The sequence below is a fragment of the Marmota flaviventris genome, chromosome 3, assembly GCF_047511675.1.
Source record: "Marmota flaviventris isolate mMarFla1 chromosome 3, mMarFla1.hap1, whole genome shotgun sequence".
Taxonomy (NCBI): domain Eukaryota; kingdom Metazoa; phylum Chordata; class Mammalia; order Rodentia; family Sciuridae; genus Marmota; species Marmota flaviventris.
This window is the reverse complement of record NC_092500.1, coordinates 101,824,774-101,842,830: the sequence shown is the minus strand read 5'-3', so window position 1 is coordinate 101,842,830 and position 18,057 is coordinate 101,824,774. Positions and strand designations below refer to the sequence as shown.

The following is an 18,057-nucleotide window of genomic DNA, read 5'->3' as shown; positions in this document are numbered from 1 at the left end:
AGTATCTGGGCAAGGAGGGCTTTGGGAGGACAGAAAAACAGGATTGCAAAGAAGCACGAGCAAACTTCTGGGGGTGACAAAGATTTAATAGTTTGATGGTGATGATGACATATGGGCATAAAAATGTCAAAAATTTTCAACTTTCCCACTTTATATATGCGTGGTTTATTGTATGCCCTTTATGCCTTCATTAAGCTCTTTTTAAAATACAATAAGAAAAAATGTTTAATATGTAAAAGAGAGGATCAGATAGTGGAGTTAACAACATTACTAGCCAAGAAGCACCAGACAAGGGTAAGTGGGGTTTCTCTGGAGGCCTTGCAAAGAGACGATAAGTGAGGGCAGGGCCATGGGCCCAGAACTGCTTGTCTGCTGAGGTCACGTGAGGGGTGTAGGCTGTGGTACTGGATGCAAATCTTTGGGGTTAAGAAAGACAACACCCCAGGGAAGAGCTGGAAGATGGATGTTTGAGAATGTAGCTCAGGCAGATTCTTTGTCCTCCCTCGAACTCTTGTTTCAGGAATTTATCGGGGAGTCAAATGCACTCCCAGTAGTCTGATTTCTGTTTCTAATATGTGTGAGCAGTTTGTTTTGCGTTTGAGGGAGGATGTTTTGTTTGGTTTTTGTGTTTAAACTGGGTGACGTAACCCACGCGGAAGCTGCGATGTCCAATCAAGAATGAAAATAACGCACTTACAATCAGTGATCAGAAATCACCTCGCCACAACCAACGGGGAAATGACACAATGGGAAATTCCGAGTCTCAAACCCCAGCCTCGGCTGTGGGCTTCAGTCTCCACAGCTGCCCCGCCCGCTTCGCCCAGTTCTGTAGCCCTTTCCTTCCGGAAGGACTCCGCCCTCCTTAGCAGGAGGCGGGGTCGGCATGGTCCCGCCCCCGGCGCGCCTTCTTCCACCCGGCACCGCCGCGCGCAGCCTCGGCAGGGTCGCTTTACGACCGGAGGAGTCAAAGACTTAAGGTAGGAGGCCGAACTGAGGGGCGGGGAAAGGAGGTTTTTGCGTCAGAACGTAAGTGACGGCGAAGGCGGCGCGACAGCAGCTGGAGGGCAGGAGAGGCGGGTTGGTGATTCCCGGGCCGAACCGGGATGTGGGGGGCGCGGGGCTTGGGCAGGGGCGGTAGCTGAAAGCCCGCTGCGACAGCATGGGTGAAGGGGAGCGGAGAGGGGGAGGCCTTGGGCTTCTTTGGGTGGTGGGTGGGTCCGAAGGGCAGGCGGGCCAGAGTCCCGGGTCCAGGCCGGGGATCTGACCCATGGTGCCCCCTCCCCCACTCCCCGAACTCGCAGCGCGGCCGGTCCTGTCCTCGCCATGAGGCCGCAGCAGGCGCCGGTGTCCGGGAAGGTATTCATTCAACGAGACTACAGCAGTGGTACACGCTGCCAGTTCCAGACCAAGTTCCCCGCGGAGCTGGAGAACCGGGTACGCATCGTATCTCCCTGCACCTGCTCTGGGGCGAGGGAGGGTATCACGGCACGAGATTCGGAGCAGAGAGGGAGAATGGGCTAGATATCCGGTCTGTCTCTTGGTTCTGGGGGAGAGGCAGACCCAGAAGGGGGCCGTGGCTAAAGATATTTGAAGGCAGCAAGATCTGATGTTTGGAGAAGGAAAAATAAGACCAAGCCCCTAGGTGTGATGATCTTATAGAACTTTATGATGCCCAGTGTGGGAAGTCTGTATCCACCAGTCGTTGTACCCTTCTGTCAGTCATCCCCACCTCCTGGTTATTGACAAGAGTGATGATCAGTCATCTCACTCAGCTGGTTGTGAGCTATATCCTCCTACCTTTCCTCGCAAAGAAAGCATCATCTTCCTCATGACTGGCATTTGTGGTCACTGTGCTGGTCAAACTGCTCAACTAAAAAGGTTTGTTAAGTGTTGTGCCAGGCAAGGCAGACAGGCCTTCTTGGAACCTGAAAAACGTAGAGCATGACATGGGCTTGGACAGGAAAATATTTCAGAACAGGGCCTTAAGCTCGTCACTCCCAGTTATGATCACTGGTAGCTACCTGTTTGGCTTGCATATCAAAATTTTCATCAGCATATAAGACAAAAATGAAAGAATGAGATTTGTTTCATCTTCCTTCAGATTTACCCATCCCCTCAATTTTATCTTTCTGAAAAAGTTAAATGGAGTGGGTGAAGGTGTGTGTTTTCTTGTACTCCCATGTGTTCACCCAACCAAAGGACAGTTCTTTTAGTCTCCAGCTCTGTTTCCTATTCAGGTCAGTTTCTGGTTAGCTGGGAGCAAGTTTTGTGGTTCTTTCCTCTATGGTATCCAGGGAGAGGGACTGAGAGGTAATTAGGTATGATGTGGGTGTGAGGATTGGAAATGCTGGTCATAGGCTAAGAGGGTGAGGTAAGTGCTTACTAGAGAGAGACCTACAGCAGCCATTTAAAGCCAACTTGCAGGCTAGGATTGTAGCTTAGTGCTAGAGCATATTCTCAGCACTCCTGAGGCCCTGGGTTCAAATCCCAAACATCAAAAATAATCAGATTTTTTGACCAAGGTGTGTTGCTCTACCTGATTGACATGATCATTTATAACAATGATCATTTATAGTTTCCTTCAGCTTGATTTATAACTACCAGTAGGTTAGGGACCCAAAGATGCTTCTTTAACAGTAAATTAAATATATCAAGCATGCCTTAAAAAGATGGTTTGTAGTTTCGCTTGTTTGTGAAATGCTATTCAAATGCTACATTTTGTTGTCGGTGTTGAGTTAACTTGGCATGACAGTAAGTGGACATTTCAACAGTAGTTTGAAGAGGTAGAAGTTGAGCAAGTTTAGAACTAGATTTTTAAAGTTCTTTACAGTTAACATGTTCTACATGTGAATACTGACATAAAATGGATCAAATATTTTTAAGCTTCTTTTAGAAACTATGACTTACATAATTTAAATACATTCAAAGCAATGTAAACTTTTTTCTGTACACATTTGCATATTGCAAGATTCCTTTGTATGTTTAAAAGTCAAACTTCCAGCTCATAGTTGAGACAAATACATTTATGCAGAAGCCTTCCACTGAGTATGGTAGAGCCTTTTTTTATAGTGGAGTACAGAAGCAAAATGTAATCATAATACTTCAACTGATTATTACAGGAAATTGATGTTGCTAAATTCTGGAGTTATTTTACTTCTTTGACTTCATATAGCCCAGAACAGGCTTGTGGTACTAAATACTGTTTGGAATATTATATGTTGCTATTCAGTTGTCCTTTTTAATTTTTTTTTTTTTTTTTTTTTTTTTTTTTGTCTTTTTAAATGTTTGGGTTAAAATACTACCTTATATTTTAAACCACTTAGGAAAGCTTTAGTTTTTTTTTTCCTATGCCAAGATTAAATTTAAATTACAGGTTTAAATCTTCCTCACTTTGATGGGAAACTGAAAGGTTTCTCTACTACCCTAGAAATGTCACTGATTGCTCTGCCACTGGGTCTGATTTTCCTTATGTGAGAATATCCCACTAGGCAATTTAATAGAAGAAGAAACTAACATACAAATGTTTTGTGTTACTTCTATGCATTTTTTAAAAAGCACACATTTGTGTACTTTAATTTGAGAGTTTAGATAAGTTCCATTAACAAGACTACCTCTCCACCACTTGTTAGAATGCTTTTGACGCTTAAGTGCTTTGTTGCTAGACAGTTTTGTTTTGTTTTTTCCTGTAAATTTGCAAATATAAATATACTAAAGCATAGTCTACTCAAATTTGGATTAAGTATAGGTACAATATTTCAACAAAATAACAACTTTATGCCAGATAGTTCTTTAAAGGAAGCTTTAGTCTCATTTCAGCCAAAATGCAGAGATATCTTAGTCACCCTTAGTCTGGGTAGAAGAAAAATGAGTGGACTATAATTGTGGCTGTAATTCCCCTGCATACCTTTTAAAATATGTCTACGTTTGGTCTGTAGAGATTACCTTTGATTTGCCACCTTGGATTTGTGATCACTCTAAGCTTTAGCACCATGCAATTCAACAAGAACAAAAAAATTCTGGAAAAGAGTCTGATTTCCATTTCCATTCTGGGTTTCAGTGTCTAATGGTCCAAATTTGTATTTTGCTTCAACTTTATATATAATCTCCAAATTTTAATTCCTGTATCAGTGTTCAGAGAGTGACAGGAGTACAGAGAGCTGTCTTCTTAGGGCCTAAAGGTAGTAGGGAAAAAATGCCTTAATTTGTTATTTTGAGCTCTTGCATTTTAAGGACAGTTGTGTCACTTAACAATAAGGATACATTCTGACAAATACATCATTAGGCAACTTTTTTGTTGTACAAACATCATAGAATAAACTTACACAAATCTGAAATGTATGAGGCTGCTGCTGACATATTGTTTTATAGTAAACTTATAAGTAGGAATAAAGAATAGCACAGAATATACATAAACCAGTAACATATTCACTTATTATCATCATGGGGAGTTTTATGTACTATTCATAATTGAATACATAACTACTTTCTCTATGACTGGCAACATGGTTGGTTGTTGACACCAGTACTACCACAGACGTGAAGGATGTATTCCCCTACTACTTTGTGTGTGTCACTAGGTGATAGTAAATTTTCAGCTCAATTATAACAACATGGGACCACTGTCATATGCAGCCTGTCAACCTAAACATGATGTAGTAAACTACCGTTATGTTGTATGCCTTTACGGTTGCCTTTTGTGCTTTTTAAAAATAAACTTTCAAAAGTTTTTTTTGTGTATTAGAGATTGAAACCAGGGCCTCGCAAATGCTGAGCATGTGCTCTACCACAGAACCACACCATAAACCCATCAAAAACTCTTTTTTCTTCTTCTGTTAATCTTTTTCTAAAACAGTTTTCACTTTGGTTTTTTTTGCTTATTTGTTTTTCCTACCTGGCCTATGATTTTGCCCCCAACATGTAAAGCATGAAATCTCAAGAATGCAAACCTGAAAGAAATAAGGCTAGATCCCATGATTTTGAATTATAATGTATATGGAGAAATAATTCAAAGGAATTTACCAAATCATAACATTGTAAGCAGATCAAAAATTGTTACTGGGATTATTTTGTCTCGTACATACTTTGAGGTTCTTTGATATCTTTCTGAATCTGTTTCAATTGAAAGGAAAACTTCATAAAAGGGAATTCATAAGTAAGTAATTATAAGTTTTATGAATTATGGAGGCATTATGTGAGAGAAGGCCTAAAGTGAAGACAGGTAAATTGTAATTTGTTACCAAGAATGACAGTATTAGATAAAATACTCTTACAATGGGTCTTAAAAGTCCTAGGGTCAAGTATTGAGATTCAAATTCTATAAAGCACTATTAGAAGAAGAAAGTAAAGTGATATTGGAAGAATAAAGTAAAAGCAGATAGAGTGAAAAAGTAGATGTTAGAGTGGTACAGTTGTGTGCTATTTAACAATAACAACATGAACAAGAACACGTAAATGCATCATTAGGTGATGTCCTCCCTTTTGATCATCATGGAGTGTAGTCACACACACTAAGGGCTGCCACATTGCTGGCTGATATAATCTATGTGGCCACTGTCACATATGTGGTCTCATTGAGTGAAACATCACAGGGCATGACTATTAGTGTAAACTTATAGCAACAATGTCATTGAATAGAAAGAGGTAATAGGAGTGACTTGGTGTGAAAAGTTGTTATTTTGTTCCATTGTGAGCTTTTAGTAACAAAATAGTTACTTTAAAAGATGGCAGACAGGGAAAGCAGAATATAGAACTTTGTAGCTTTTAATCACCCTACTTAAAATAACCTTTCATTTTCCTAGTAATTTCTAATGTTTAGATACTCAATTTAAGATTACTTCCCAAATAAAGGGAACTTCTTCCTTTTATGACCCCACTGTGCCTTGTGTATGCCTTTACTATGATGTCTAGTTTATGGAGTTTTTATGTTTTACAGAACTAAACTCTTGAGAAATGAAACAGTGTCTTATTCATCTTTCTCTAAGGCTGGTCATAGGATCTGAAAGGAGGTGCTCAATCAATGTGAATACAAGTGAATGAAGAAAAGAATAGATTATGTAATTTAGTTATTTGAAATTTGTTATAAAGAATAAAGAACTACCAGCCTGAAGACATCCAGTGTTCATAAGAAGGATAAAATTAAACAGTCCCCAATCGGTTTCAGTAACAATCCAGATCGAATCACCAAAAAAATTATTTGCTGACTTTATTTATTTTTTTTGCATTACAATTCTTAATACATCATTATACAATAATTTATCATATCTCTGATTATATATAAGGTATGTTGACACCAAATTCACATCTTCATACATGTATTTTGTATAATGATGAGTATTTGCTGACTTTAAAATTGCAAAATATCAATATAAATTAGTCATAGAAAGCATTAATGAGTTGCTGGGTTTTTTTCCAAAACTTACTTTTAAATTCTTTCTTCCCTACAGATTGATAGGCAGCAGTTTGAAGAGACAGTTCGAACTCTAAATAACCTTTATGCAGAAGCAGAGAAGCTTGGGGGCCAATCGTATCTTGAAGGCTGTTTGGCTTGTTTAACAGCATATACCATTTTCTTATGTATGGAAACTCATTATGAGAAGGTAAAGCCACATTTGTTGTCTCTAAAGCTCTTGAAATCGTAAAGAAAGTACATTTATTATACATTTGTGTTTCCATAGTGAAAATTGCCATAAAGTTAATAGGGGCATCTAGGTGATAATTCAAGTTATAATGTTGCTCCTTTATCCAGAGCATATAGGAATGAGTCCTGAGTGTTTCAGAAACAGAGCAGAATTGGTGTGTCCACTGGGAATCAACATGACAGTTGATTCTTTTAAGATGAATGTGGAGAATCTATATATTCTCATTCTGTCCCATCTTTTTGAGGATCATTTTGCTTTATTTCCCCAGATTTCTGTCTTCAGTTTTATCCTGCCACCTGAGTTCTTGTCTTTTCTTACCAAATAACTGCTGAATCCAGAGTTGCTGGCTTCTCAACTTTAGGTGTCCAAAAGTCAAAACTCCGATCTCTTTATTTTGTTCAATAGTACCACTGTCTTTTCACTACCATTTTTAGGTATAAGAGATGAAAAAGAGAAAAATAATTAGTTGTCAAAGACCAAAATGTCTTTCATTTTCCTGTTTATTAATTCACTTCATCTGTCTTTATACTAATTTGTGCCCCTATTATCTCTCTTGTATTGAATTAGTCTCCTGACCCATCTGATTTCTTCCCTTCTTTTACTTTTCCAGCCTATCTGCTACTGTCTTTATAAAACAGCCTTACTTCCTACCACTGCTGCTAAGTAAGAGATCTTTTCTAACTTCCCAGTTACTGCTACTGGGTCAGGTTCAAGCACCCCTTGAGCTGACCTCCAGCTTACCACGCCACCTGTGTCTTCTACCCCTTTCACTTTCTTCATCATCTAAACTTGATGCTCATCAGTCACAAAAGTGACCTTTTTTTGATGGATGAAAACTTTCCATAGTTTTCATCCATCTAGAATGACATTCTTCCCATATTCAGATACCACTCATTCCTTATTTCCCACTTCATCAAACTTCTCCTTACTCTTCTAATCTGAATTTTTTTCTTTTCCTCTGTATTCCTACACCATTTGATTTCTATTCTAGGTGACGTGTGCTTTACTTGGAATATAATGATTTATGTTCACATCTTATCTGCCCTTCAACTATGTATTATTGTTGAGGTCAAATAATACCTTCACCAATAAATATCCCTCTTAATGCCTAACACTGTACTCTCTTAGTCTTAACTACAATCCTATCTTATATAAAAGGTATATTTAAATACCTAAGTTAGCAGCTTGTATCCTGCATATCACATTCAGAAGCAGCTAACATTTATTCCTGTTTTTAAAGTTACCCAGGATTAGTATCAGCTTGCAATCTGTTTTGTTTTGTTTTGTATCTCTTCTTTAATAATTTAATTTGGTGAATGAAAGGTCAGGGGATTCATTCATTCAATAAATATCTGTTGAAAGTCTACTGTGTGTTAAGTAACGTGCTAAGCAAGATACCAGGGAAATAATTGAACAAGACAAACATGATTGCTGACCTTGTGGAGTTGATAATTTCATGGTAACAAACTGATACTAACAAGTAAAGAAGTAAAACTAACAAAATTATAAAATGAATAAGTGCCTTGAAGGAAATAAACTGACCTATGATATAATAGGAACCTAATTTATGGTCAGAAAAGACCTCAAGGTGATGACATTTAAGCTGCTCTCTGGAGGATAAAAATCCTGATACCATTCTGGCAGAGAGATGAGTATATGCAAAGGCCCAGGGAGCTTAATATGTTCCAGGAACTGAAAGAAGATAGTATGGCACAAGAAGAGGGTTCAGAGAATGCCTCAGATGGATTTGGAAAGGTACACAGGAGTGGCATCACACAAGAGTATGTTGTTCTTGTAAAGAAGTATAGCTTTTATTTGTGGTGCAGCCAGAAGTTACTTGGAAGTTTTAAACAAGAGAGTAATATGGTCAGATTTTCATTTCAAAGAGATCTTTTCGCTCTGGGAAAAAGTTTAGGAAGCTCCACAAAAGTCCACACAGAAGTACTACACACAATAGTGTAGATGAAAGGGAGTGATCACCTCAAGGGATATGTTAATAGTAGAACCAAGACCCTCAGAGAAGAGCTCCATATAAGAGAGGAAGGTGTGCTAAACACAAATGGATAAAAAATATGGTCATCCAGCTAGCATGGTGATGAATGCTTGTAATCCCAGCAGTTTTGGAGATGGGAGGCAGGAGGATCGCAAGTTCAAGGTCAGCCTGGGCAACTTAGTGAGACCCTGTCTCAAAATAAAAAGGACTCAGGATATAGCTCAGTAGTAGAGCAGTCCTGGGTTCAATCCTCAGTGCATAAGGGGAAAAAAATTTTGTCATTCTAGAATGGTCATTTAAAGAGAAGTACATGATATTGCCAATTAAGATAGAAATACATCCTCTTGGGTGTTTTGTGTTTAGTGGCATATTAAGACTATTTCTCTACACCATTTAAATTTGTTTATAAAATTTTAATTAACAAATTTAATTAATTTGTTTATAAAATTTTAATTAATTTGTTCATGTATATTTGCTGAAATAGATATTAGATACTTCCTGCTGACATCAGTTGTGGAAAGAAATTAATAATTGGGTGCCAGCCAAGTCATACTAGTTAAAGGGATCCTGAACACATTCATCTTTCCGAGTTCTCTCAACTGTAAATTGTATGTTGGAATTATATGTTGCCTCACATTCAGGAAATACTTAGTAAGCGGTGTTTTCTTGAGATCAGTTTTAAAATGAAGTTCATGTCTGTATAAGTTTGATGGGATATTTGTGAACTCACAAATGTGTTTTTACTCTAAGCATAAATAATACTGTTTAGCTATCTGCTAGTTTGGATGCTAAAATACTTAGCTCTCAATTAAAATCCATTTGATAACGTTAAAAGATGATTCTTCTCAATATCAAATATAAATGGAAATTGATCCCAGTATGTTTTAACTTAGATTTATAGACAATATATGAAGTACTAGTTTAAAGATCTAATCAAGACCTTTTTTTTTTAGTTATAGATGGACCCGATACTTTTGCTTTATTTATTTATTTTATGTGGTGCTGAGGATCAAACCCAGTGCCTTACACATGCTAGGCAAGCACTCTCCCATCGAGCCACAACCCCAGCCCTAATCAAGATTTCTTTTTATAAAGCAAGTCAAAACCAAATAAAATTAATCAAGAAACCAAGACTTAAGGCATGATCAAACTTTTCAAATAAATGATATTTTTTCCTAGGAATTAGATACAAATAACCAGATCTTGCAAAGTTAGTAACTAATGATTATAATATAGTGTACCTGTACTTTTATCTTTTGATGAGGGGAGCTGATGATGGAACTCAGGGCCTCACTAGGCTAGTGCTTTACCACTAAGCTACACCCCCAGCATGTACCTATACTTTGTTTTTCTTTTCTGGTTTTTTGGGTCTGTTTGTTTGTTTGGGCAGGTGGGAGGCAATACTGGAGATTGAACATAGGGGTGCTTTACTACTGGAGTTCATCCTCAGCCCCATTTTTATTTTGAGACAGGTTCTAAATTGCCAAATCTGGACTGGAACTTGTGGTCCTCCTACCTCAGTCTCCTAAATTGTTGGGGTAACAAACATATGCTACCACTGCCAGCTGCATACCTATACTTTTAAAAGAAAACTTTTAAAATATGTCTTTTTGTCTTTAATAATCTTTAAAAAGAGAGAAAAAGTAAGAATAATCATCCTCTCCCTTCCCACACTGTCCCCTAGGAATTTCTGTGCTTTTATTTATGAAAGACAGGGTTGAGTCATCAGTGTCTTTTGTTTTAAATACTCAAGTTTCTAGTCTAAAGTTAGGCAAATATAATGATGCTTACACTTTTGTCATGTCATGTGGGTTAAATTTTTTGAATTTGTAAATAGGCTTTTTAAAACTTGCTAGAACAATTCATGCATTTTGTTTCCCATACTATGCCATTTATTGATTTAAAATGAAGATAAAGACTTCAGTGTTGTTTCTCTATTGTTGCTATCCATGATAATTAGGGAACAAATGAGCTTGTGGAAGGTTCTCCTCTCAGTAACTGTCCGCCTTGTTTATCAACTAGAAAGCATCTCTTTTTACTGTGTACTGAAATCTAAAAAGATTAGTTAGAAAGACAGACACTTGGGTATTTTCTGTATATGCTCACACCAAGCCTCACTCAGGCTGTTTTTTCTTGAAGGTCTATTAGACCATCTTCAGTTTAATATTTCTAGGGAAACCTTCCAGAGGTTTGACCATGTTTCATTTTGTAAATATACAAATCGTGTCAAAGGTCTGAGAATAATAGATAATTTTTTTAAATATTATGGTTTATTTTGACATTGATTTACCAAAATAATAACATGTCAATGTAAGGTTTCTTGGGGTGAGAATTGTGCTTTGTGCTGCCAATATTATTAATTTTCTGTTTCTAAGGGGCCTTAAAAGTTTAAAAGCATCTTGTTTAGGACAGAATTGCCTTCACCAAAGTAGCATAAAAGGATTTGGAGTTTATACAAAAAGAAGACTAATTGTTTTCTTTCTGAACTGAACCTATATGCACATGAATGTTACTATGTTACTAGAGTTTAAATAAAAATCTTGCCCAACAAAGTTATGCTTGAATTAAATAAAGGAATGCTATTTCCTTACTAGTAACCTGTAACCCTAAAAGAAAAGGAAAGCTGTTCTGAAGGAATCCTTTCTTCAAAACCAGCCATGCAAACCTTTTTCTGAGTGTCCCCTCCAGTATTAATGGACAGAGGCAAAGAGAGACTGAGTCTCTAGTTTCTGATTCTGGCATTTGAGCTCAGAAGGAAATTGAAGAGAAGATTAAGAGTCCTGAGTTGGACACCTTTATGGGATACTTCCTTCTGTTCATTATTTTAGGATGATTGACAACTCTGATACACAGATAGTACCTGAAGCTTGCCTTCTTTGGGGGGGGGGGGGGGGGCTCATAATGACCAAGCACAGCTCAGATTCTTTGAAAGCTGAAAATGGGAGTGATATATGCATTGCTTCAGGTAATTAAGTGAAAAAAATCTTTCTTTAGAAATAGTATTTTTAATTAAAGAATAATGCAGACTGCTCTGTCAATAATTCTATACTTTTTTAAAAGAGAAAACTTGAGACTGTACTGTCCACAAAGATATAACTTGAAAAAACTACATCTTTCTTCAGTAAGGAAATTCTTTGTACAACCGTATAATTTTAAATTCTAAATAAATTTATACCACAGCATCTAAATTATAACATCTGAATTTGTTAGTTTGGCCTGATACACATACCCCCATCCTTAAAATATTGCTTAACTTTAAACTATTTTTATATAGTTCTTTTTCCCTTTGTGCTGCAGTCACGTTTCTGACTTTATCATTTACTGATAGTGTGAATTTAAGAAAATATATAGTAATTTAAAGAGCTGAATCAAAGTCCCTTTGAACATTAGAGCCAGAAAAGGGTTATGAATAACTTTGAGCCTGAAATAAAACATGTAATTCTTTGATTTTGGATAAAGCTATTAAGATTTATTTTCTTCTAGCTTATCTGTCTCAGAATTGCCATTACTAAAGCTAGAGATGTGGCTATTCCAGAAGTTCCTTTTTATTCTATCTGGTTTTTGTCTGTATTTGCCTTGACTTTTACAAGCTTAATACTAAACTTATAAATTGAGGTTCCTGCCTGGGAAACAAGAGTAAACTGCAGAATAACACTACATGCAAACATGGAAATGCATGACTGTCACAATCAGAAACTCCATGACAGCTAATGTCTGCATGCTCTAAAAGGAAATAAACTTTCCTTTTCTAAAATGACTGGGTTCCGTTTAGTTATAAGCCAACTTTGTATCATTACGAAAATGCACAAAGAGAGGAAAACATTTGGAAATGTTGAAAGAGAAGGCCAGGAACTGTCCTTGATTTTAGAAAAGGTCACATTACCTGACACTTACTGAGTAATGAGAGAAGCATAACAAGCCATTGCGTATGTAATTGTCAGCTTATTTCTGTATATCCATGATTGAGGTGACAGGGAGGTAAGAAGGAAGGAAATTGGTTCTCATCGTGCTTTTGTATACATTTGCATTTACACTGCATGGAAGATACTTTTGACTTGAACAGTCTTATCACCCTGTGCTATAAATTGAATGCAACTGATGTGAGCCGATTAATCAGAGCTCTGTATTCTGCCTTACAATATCCATTTGACTTCCCTTGAAAACTAATTCCATTGTCTGAATATTTTGAGATCTAGCTTATGCTACAAGGGAAATCTGCTGAAATTTGTAAAAAGCTGCGGTGTCTCTTTCTGCCAGGTTCTGAAGAAAGTCTCCAAGTATATTCAAGAACAGAATGAGAAGATATATGCTCCCCAAGGTCTCCTCCTGACAGACCCTATTGAGAGAGGACTTCGAGTTGTATCTTTTTTTTAGTCCACATCATAAGGTCTAAATATTTAAAAAAAAAAAAAAAATTGATGGTACCATTGTGTGTTGGCCAGAGACAGTTTAATTCCTATCTTTTGTATTTGCCTTAGGAAGTTTATATGTGAATTGCATATCTGCTGTAAGCATGCTGTCTCCAGCATTTTTTCTAAAAGCATGTCTTTTGCATTGTACAGGTCTCTGGATTGTTTAGTATTCTGGTTACCATCTTTCTTGGTGGTTCTGAGGGCATCTTGTAGTAATAATGGGAGTTGTATGAGTAATGCATTTCAGCTGCAGAAACTCTGAACCTAAAGCCCCTTTGAAATGTATAAACTCATAATGTGTGGTGAGACTTGTCATCCAAATGAATTGCAGTTCCATGGGGTCATCTGACTAGTTGAAATCAATTACAGATGCCAGATGTATAATTTCATTACCTTTGACACACTGTGCATATTTTTAGAAGCAGTAAGCTTTGAAAATCGCTAAGTGAATTTGGTAAATAAAATTACAAAAACTAATTTAGCTTGATAACTGAAGTAATGAGTAAATAATTTCCTAAAAAACCTAGGTCACAAAATCCTAGGCCTTCCAGCTGATAATAATTTCAGCAGTTTTATTTATACTCTGCAGCAGTGATTTTTAAACTTTTAGGGGTCATGAACCCTCTCTCAAGAAAAGGTTTTCATATAATTTCAAGGCAATTTTGAACCACTGAATTCATTACCTCCATGAATTCTCAGTTAAGAATTTCCTAATTCTACAAATAAAGCACTCTTTTCATATTTTTTTTTTTTTGTAAATAAATCATTAGTGTTAGAATTTTCAGCAAAGTGGAGAAAGCAGGTTTAACAAAGTAGCAAATCTCTGCAAACCATATACATGTTGCCATAGTCAGTCCCCTTTTGTATGTTGCATTCTATAGTGTGTTTTCTTAACAGCCATGCTGTTTAGATTGAAATTACCATTTATGAAGACAGAGGCATGAGCAGTGGAAGATAAACCATAAAATTAAAGGTAAATATGAAATAATATGGTTTATATACAGCTTTTGAAAATTTATACATGACTTTTCCTACCTGCATAGTAAATAAGTCATTGAATTGTGCAGTTAAATAATGTTATATTTATTGTATTAGCTTAAGCTGATCACCCAAGCAACTTGATTTTTAAAATAATTCAAGATAAATTTAGTAATAGAATTTAATTTTTTCCCCATATTGTCTCTAGGTTCGTTTTGTTTTTTTGTTTTTAGAGTAAGGATTCTTTGTCTTGTTTTGTTTTAACATTTTGAACTATCCTAAACACTTAAGTGTTGGATTTTTTTGTATATGAATCAGTTCAGAGATTTGCCTGCATATGTGACAAACGGTTTTAATAAGGAAAGAAATATTTATTTCAGAGAGAAGTGGTAAGATTCTGAATATTTCTTTTATTATATTTAAGTGGCTTCAGAGCCCTGCCTAAAAAACTTGACCTAGTAGGTAAAATTGATTCCTGTTTAAAATGTTAATGTTCTTTTATATCCAGATAATGCCCTTTATAATAAGTAAGAAACAAATTAGTTAATACTAATTAGAATTTATAGGCAGAATCATGTTGAGCCCATAACTACATTTGGTTGGCCTTCTAAGGGACAGTAGATAATAGTTAACCATTGTCAATTTCAGTTATGTGCACTCTCTACAGAAGTATTCTGCTGCTACACTTTTCTAATTGACTTGCAGATATTTATTGCTCATTCACAGGCAGCACAGACTCAGAATAAATGCATTGGAGAGCTGGAGAGCGGGGACATACCAGGGATTGAACTCAGGGGCACTTGACCACTGAGCCACATTCCCTAGCCCTATTTTGTATTTTATTTAGAGACAGGGTCTCACTGAGTTGGTTAGTGCCTCACCATTGCTAAGGCTGGCTTTGATCCTTCTGCCTCAGCCTCCCAAGCTACTGGTATGACAGGCATACACCACCACGCCCAGCTACATATTCTTTTCTAAGGCAACAATAATAGTTCCCACTTACATCACACCCACTGTGTACCAGGCATTGTACCAATGGTCCTTCTAAATTACCCCAAAACCCTATAAAATGTTTCCCCCATTTTACAGATGAGCAAACTGAGGTACCAAGTGTATTAAATTATCAAGATCCCATAGTGAACGAGTATTTAGAATATGAATCCGAGTATGACTAGCCATAAAAGGCCAGTTTTGTACACCACGCTTCTTTTGCAGTATTTGCAGCAGTAGGAAAATACAGAAAGGAAAGAGTTTATCAGAGTATTCTAGATGTGTGTCCCTTTCTTCTCTTTCCTTTTTCAACAGCCTTTTTAAAAGTTCATTTTTTCCTGCTCCTGTTCCGTTTATTGAATTCTACAAATCATCCAACATTCCAGAGCTGCCTTCTTTGAGCACTAATGTGTCACCTGAACCCTTGAAAAACCAGAGATTTAAATGATGACATCCTCTGCCATATGTTTTATTCCTTTAAAAAGGCTTTGTTTTGGAACACATAATGTTACTTGTCCATAGACTTTCTTGTGTACAATTTTTAAACTGTTATTTTTCAAAATGTTATTTCTCAAACAATCGAGTAGGAACTTTCTGTGTGGTTTGTGTTATGTGCTATTTGAATAAGTTTGTTTTATCAATTGCAGCTGCATTGACTTGGCACAACCCATTTGACATGACTCATTTTGCAGCTATTATTGCTTAATAGGATGTTTTTCTGAGGTGGTACGGGGTTTTAAGCAATTACACACCAGAGGCTAATCTATCAATATTCAAACAACTGTGAAATTTTGAAATGGGGAAGATTTACATTAGAAACTTCTGGATAGTTTCATGAATGCAAATATTTTTGTTCAATACAATTTAGTGTACAGAGCTGTTCTTAGTCCAGGATCTGGTGTGGGCTGAGATCTTAGAGAGAAAATTAGAAGAATAATTTATTTAGTTCTACAGTTTTTCTTAAGTGTGCAAGTTGTCTGCATATTGAAGTATTACATGGGAATTAAATTTAACAAAAGAATACATCAACCATGGTCTTCATTTTATAGAAGAGCTTTAAACAAAATCATGTTGCTCTTTGATTTTTTTTAATATCATGTATCTCTATTAGTAGATACACTGATAAGTGTTTTCTCTCTGGATTAAGAGTGTTGTCTTTATTTAAAAAAATTAATGATTATTATATCACAAATTAGTGATAATAAAAATAGCTAACATTTGTTGGCACTGTGTGCCAGCCATGATTAATCAATCAATTGTAATTAATTTACAATTAAACAGCCATTGTAAATGATTAATCATCACAACTCTCCAAGGTGGATATTGTTTTCCCTGTTTTTCAAGTGAGGAAACTGAGGCACGGAGAACTGAAGTTGCTTAAAGATTAAACAGCTAGTAGATAGCAATCAAGTACCCTGTCTCAGTGATCAGCAGCTGACCCTGTGCTGATCATGGCATGATTGGCCAGAGATCTGATTATATAGGTTTAATTTCTAGACTGTTAAGCTGCATTCTGATTTAGACAAGTCATACAGATGTCAGTATTCTATCAGTTGGAACCCTTGCTTGGTGGAATATAGCCCATATAGAATAAGTTCATATCAGTTGATGTTAGAGAGATGGTTAGAGGTGATTTTTAGTACCCCTTTCTAAAACTTTTATTTTTCTCCTCTGATTATAGATCCCACATCCAGCTGGGACCCTCATCTACCCACTGGCTGATCACAGAGTGTCCCTACCTCCTCTCCAGAGCATCATTCCTTTGTATCTGCTGCCAGAGCCACGGTGCCATTTACTCCAAGGACTAACTTTCTAAAATTCCACACCTGGAGTGACCTCTAGTCGCTCAGCATCCACTTTGTGTCTTTAAATTGTGTAGGATTCTGTAATCTTTTGATTTGTTTCTGAGAAAACACAATGAAGCATTTCACATTTTTTTATTCAAAGTGATTATAAAATATGCAATTGGTCAGCCCAATGCAAAGTTTTATTTATTTCTTACTTGCCACCAGTACCATGAAATCTATTCATTCCTTGGGCCAATTTTCCAGGTGGCTTTAGACTTCAAGGAGTTTATATTAGTGAATGTTCAGTCTTATTCCCCCAAATTAATAAATGGCTTTTTTCCAGGTGAGGGATAGACTGTGTCTGTGGTTATGCTGATGCATTTCCCAGATTTCAAAGAACTGCCAGTTTTGCCATGATTCAAATCTTGAGATTGATTTCTGTTGTTCAGTTTTCAAACCGAAACTCATTGAAAAAATACTGTATAATGTTATTTGTTTTACTATAGCAGTTATATCTAATTAAAGCAGTATTGAATGCAATTTCCAGTTATTTTATTTGGAGCCTTTTATGTTATTATTGCATTACCTTGAATGTTGGAAAGATGTGGTATGTGTTGCTTGTTCATTACACAAATAAGTAAGCACAATAAAGTGGATGCTAAACCATCAAACACATATGTCCCTGCTGTGTCCCTGAATGTGTAATAAGCAAGTATAGTAAATATTTTAATTATAGTTTTGTTATAAATATAACTTATGAGAAAAAAATTTGATAGGCATAATACTGTATATTGCTAATTTTTACCCTACTGGCAACTTTATGATTTATAGATTCCTCATACAGCCTCTTACAGTATTCAGTGCACAGAAATCTTATAATTGGTTTCAAATAAGTTAAGTGACTTCCAAGTTAAACTCTTAAGTCTGAATCAGTACTTCTAGCTCTTCTTTTGTCTGTATGTTCCTAGTGTTTGGGTTTCTTATGCTCCTCATTCTTTTCTGGGTTTGAGAGCACTGTTTTTGGGAGAAAGTTAAGAAATATATTAGGAGAGAACGAAGCAGTTAAAAGATTTACTTTCAGAGATATTGTAGGTGCTAATACTGGATTTAACCTTTCAGATGTAATTTCTTTTCTGGATGTGGTATTATTCAATAAATCCCATAGGTCTGTGTAATATTTTAATTGTATAAAACTTTGTTACTTTATAGCCTCTTATAGTGTGTCTGCCTTTTAAACCCATTGCAATAACTTTGCTGAA

General features: G+C 36.4%; 1 protein-coding gene across 3 annotated transcripts; it reads left to right on the top strand.

Moving 5' to 3' along the window:
• The first annotated feature begins 920 nt into the window (after nucleotides 1–920).
• Nucleotides 921–17,338, top strand: Golga7 (golgin A7). 3 transcript variants are annotated; one of them, XM_027939327.2, is made up of 6 exons: nucleotides 922–977; nucleotides 1,302–1,434; nucleotides 6,444–6,596; nucleotides 12,889–12,990; nucleotides 13,954–14,016; nucleotides 16,693–17,338. In XM_027939327.2, the coding sequence occupies exons 2-5, from the start codon at nucleotides 1,324–1,326 to the stop codon at nucleotides 13,999–14,001; spliced, it is 414 nt and encodes a 137-aa protein (XP_027795128.1). In that variant the 5' UTR covers nucleotides 922–977; nucleotides 1,302–1,323; the 3' UTR covers nucleotides 14,002–14,016; nucleotides 16,693–17,338. The 3 variants fall into 3 exon arrangements, with proteins under 3 accessions (XP_027795130.1, XP_027795128.1, XP_027795132.1); XM_027939331.2 differs by lacking the exon at nucleotides 922–977 and adding an exon at nucleotides 1,032–1,077; XM_027939329.2 differs by lacking the exons at nucleotides 12,889–12,990; nucleotides 13,954–14,016 and having other exon boundaries at nucleotides 921–977.
• Nucleotides 17,339–18,057: the final 719 nt, after the last annotated feature.

Excerpts from the sequence above, each read along its gene's own strand:
- Golga7 (XM_027939327.2), top strand. The coding sequence starts at position 1,324 with ATGAGGCCGCAGCAGGCGCCGGTGTCCGGGAAGGTATTCATTCAACGA. Across the intron at positions 1,435-6,443 it reads CCGCGGAGCTGGAGAACCGG|ATTGATAGGCAGCAGTTTGA; the intron begins GTACGCATCGTA and ends TCTTCCCTACAG. Across the intron at positions 12,991-13,953 it reads TTGAGAGAGGACTTCGAGTT|ATTGAAATTACCATTTATGA; the intron begins GTATCTTTTTTT and ends CATGCTGTTTAG.